The sequence below is a fragment of the Chrysochloris asiatica genome, unplaced genomic scaffold (assembly GCF_000296735.1).
Source record: "Chrysochloris asiatica unplaced genomic scaffold, ChrAsi1.0 scaffold00491, whole genome shotgun sequence".
NCBI lineage: Eukaryota > Metazoa > Chordata > Mammalia > Afrosoricida > Chrysochloridae > Chrysochloris > Chrysochloris asiatica.
Window position 1 is genome coordinate 137,640 of NW_006409009.1, and position 3,358 is coordinate 140,997.

Consider the following 3,358-nt stretch of genomic DNA (forward strand, 5'->3'; position numbering starts at 1 on the left):
GAGGCCAGCCCCGGACAGAAACCCATCAGGAGAGGGGAGTTAGAGAAAGTCTCTGGTAGGCAGGTAGGGCCGGCTGTTAGGAACAGACTTCCATATCAAAAGAAACCAAGATGAAGACTAAAGATTAAACTCATTGGACAGGAAAAAAAAAAAAAAATGATGTCATCAAAATGCAAAGTATTGATATAGTGTCCTTTTGAAAATAATATATGAGAAGTTGTACAATATGGAAATGTGTACTTTTTCCATAAAACTGTGGTAGTTGAACTATTCTTTTGGCCTATACTTATGGTGTTTACTTATTGACTCATCTCTATGTACTAAACACTTTTCCAACTAGTTTGTTTTTAATTTGCTTACTGTTAACCATTCTCTCAGATGAGTGCTTTTGTTACCACAACTAGAGAACAGGAGGTTATAGAGAAACATGTTTTGTATAATGCATAATATCAATTTGTAAGATTAAGTTCTTTTTGAATTCCTGGAATGAGTACACCATGCGAAGCATTTAATATAGGAAGTTGGTAAAATAATTATACAAGGAGTGACAGGATAAAAAGAGCAATGCAGAAATAAAGAGACAGTAACTACAGAAAGAAAAGCTACCACACCAAAGGTTAAGGAAACAAGAATAAAGGAAATGTCAAGTTTATTTGAGTGTAGTGACATTTACTGATAATTATTGGAAGAACCTAACAATAAAACCAGATGGTAAATCAGAACAGTGGTTTAAAGATGCTCCCCTTTCTGGTCCTAACATAACAAAGTATAAAAGAGTGATAATATTTAAGAATGAACACATATGGACAACTTCATGGTGTTCAGGGCAGAGGCTCATTGATAGAATTTTTACCTTCCATTTGGAAGAAAGACTTGGTTTTCAACCAATGTACCTAATGTACTGCCAGCAACTATCCTTAGAGTCTAGCACGTTGTCAAATGTTAAACATGCTCCATCAGAGATTCCACACTAAGATGACATAGTATGAAAAGCCTAGAAATCTACTTCTAAAAATAATCCAGTAACAACCCTATGTATCACAATAGTCTGATCCACAGCTGATTAAGGGGATGGTGCAGGACTGGGAAGCGTTTTCTTCTGTAGTGAATGGAGTCACCATGTGTCAGGAAGCCAGTTCAAGAGATACACAGGGATAATTTTTCCCTTGTGAGATCTGATCACTTTGAGATCCTCCGTATTTGCTCAGGAGGAGTAAAAGATTCAGGAAAATCTAGTTAGCTTTGAAAGAAAATTCTAAGAAGATGAGTTTTAAGCTTGGATGTAAATTAAAATCACCTGTGGTGCTTTAAAACTCTTATGATCAAGTCACATGTAGTGTAAACCATGATCTGTAAGAGCTGGAACCAAGCATTAATACTGTGCAGCTTCCCATGTGATTTCCATATGAAGTCAAGATTTGGAACCAGTGACTTATTTTCATACATATATTGTTCTGTTAGACTCTGGATGATAAATATTAACTAAGATACAGGATGAACATTCTACATAAGGAGAAATAGAGTTGTGCATTTTACCAGTAAATCTGGATCATAGATGAGAAGCTACAGAAAGGGACATAGCTAGAATAGCATTGCTGTTGTTAAGTACTGTGGAGTTGGTTCTGACTCATAGTGACCCTGCACAGGGTTTTTGAGGTTGCACATTTTTACGGGAACAGAAAGCCTCATCTTTCTCCTGTGGAACAGCTGGAGGTTTCAAACTACTGACCTTGGGGTTAGCCACCTGATCTGTAACCACTATACTACCAGAACAATTGGAACCTGCCAATCAACATGTCCCAGAATACTCCCAGTATCATAGTAAAGATGTGACAAAGGAAGCAGTGTTCATGTTTAAAACGTTAATATTGAAAACTTTGAGAGGAACAAAAATTCTGAAACCAAACAGACAAGATTTCTGATTGCAGATGTTAAGTTTTCCATCTTTTCCAAGCCATATGCCAGTGAATATGGCACAAATGTTGAGATTAGCTTGTTCTGGTGAGGAACCTCCTTATGGCTCTCTTTATATCCTTGTTCCTCAGGCTATATATGAAGGGGTTCAGCATGGGAGTGACAACGGCATATATTACTGAGGCCACTGCATCCTCCCTGGCAGAAGATGTGACAGCTGAACTGAAGTACAACCTAAGTCCTGTTCCATAAAATAAGCACACAACTGACAGGTGAGAGCCACAGGTGATAAAGGCTTTATATCTTCCACCTGATGATGAGACTTTCAGAATGGAGGAAATAATTCGAATGTAAGAGTAAAGGATCCCAGAGACTGGAATGCCACCAAAGATAGCAGCAAAAAAATACACCAATATGCTATATGTGGAGGTGTCAGAACAGGCAAGGTTGAGGAGTTGTGGAGGGTCACAGAAGAAACTAGGGACTTCCACATCTGTACAGAAGGTAAGCTGTGACACCATTGAAATGTGTAGTAAGGAGTCCAGAAGGCTGATAAGAAATGATACCAAAATTAGCAAACCACAGAGTCGGGGGTTCATGATAATTGTGTAGTGAAGAGGGTAACAGATGGCCACAAGACGGTCATAAGCCATCACAGTGAGGAACATACTGTCCAGACCTGCAAAGAAATAAGTAAAGGATGCTTGTGTCAGGCAGCCCACATAGGCTATGGATTTGCTCTGTGTGTAGATGTTGACCAGCATGTTTGGAACTGTGGTGGAGATGAAACCAATGTCAGCCAAGGACAGGTTGAAGAGGAAGAAGTACATGGGGCTGTGGAGATGCGGATCAGAGCTGACAGCCAGGATGATGAGCAGGTTCCCACAAACTGTGATCAGGTATATGGACAGCAACAGTTCAAAGAGTAGGGGTTGCAGTTCTGGATCCTCAGAAAGGCCCAGAAGGAAGAATTGTGAGACGCCTGTTTGATTCTGTGACTCCATGTGCCTGCAATAGTTTTTAAAAAATTAAAAATAGGATTATTCAAGTAACAGGTATCCAGCATTGTGTGTATTTGAATTAAATAAATTAATAATTGTTGTTGTTGTTGTTGTTAAGTGCCATCGAGTTGGATTAATAATTAGTACATGCAAATTGGCAAGTGTTCACACTTGAGTATCTAATAGTACAATAATTTCAGCAATGTTTTTTGGTTGTAGCAAACCAACCGCTGTACTACTCAGAACTCTCCTTTTTTGTGTTAATTTTCTGTTTTTGTACATACCCTCCAGAGACACTGGGTTAAAGAATAGTAGAATGTCATAGACATTTTAAGATGAAAAATCTATAGAAGAGGTCTAGTGATGCTTTGGGGGTGCTCACCTATCTATGCCAAGAAATTTGGACGCCAGTTACCTGGCCAACCATTTGGAAGAGACCCATT

At 38.8% G+C, this 3,358-nt stretch overlaps 1 protein-coding gene across 1 annotated transcript; it reads right to left on the reverse strand.

The window, feature by feature from the left end:
- Positions 1-1,988: 1,988 nt before the first annotated feature.
- LOC102839319 (olfactory receptor 7E24-like) lies at positions 1,989-2,918 on the reverse strand. Its single transcript, XM_006877373.1, has one exon. It carries the CDS (start codon positions 2,916-2,918, stop codon positions 1,989-1,991), a length of 930 nt encoding a protein of 309 aa, XP_006877435.1.
- Between the last annotated feature and the right edge of the window lie 440 nt (positions 2,919-3,358).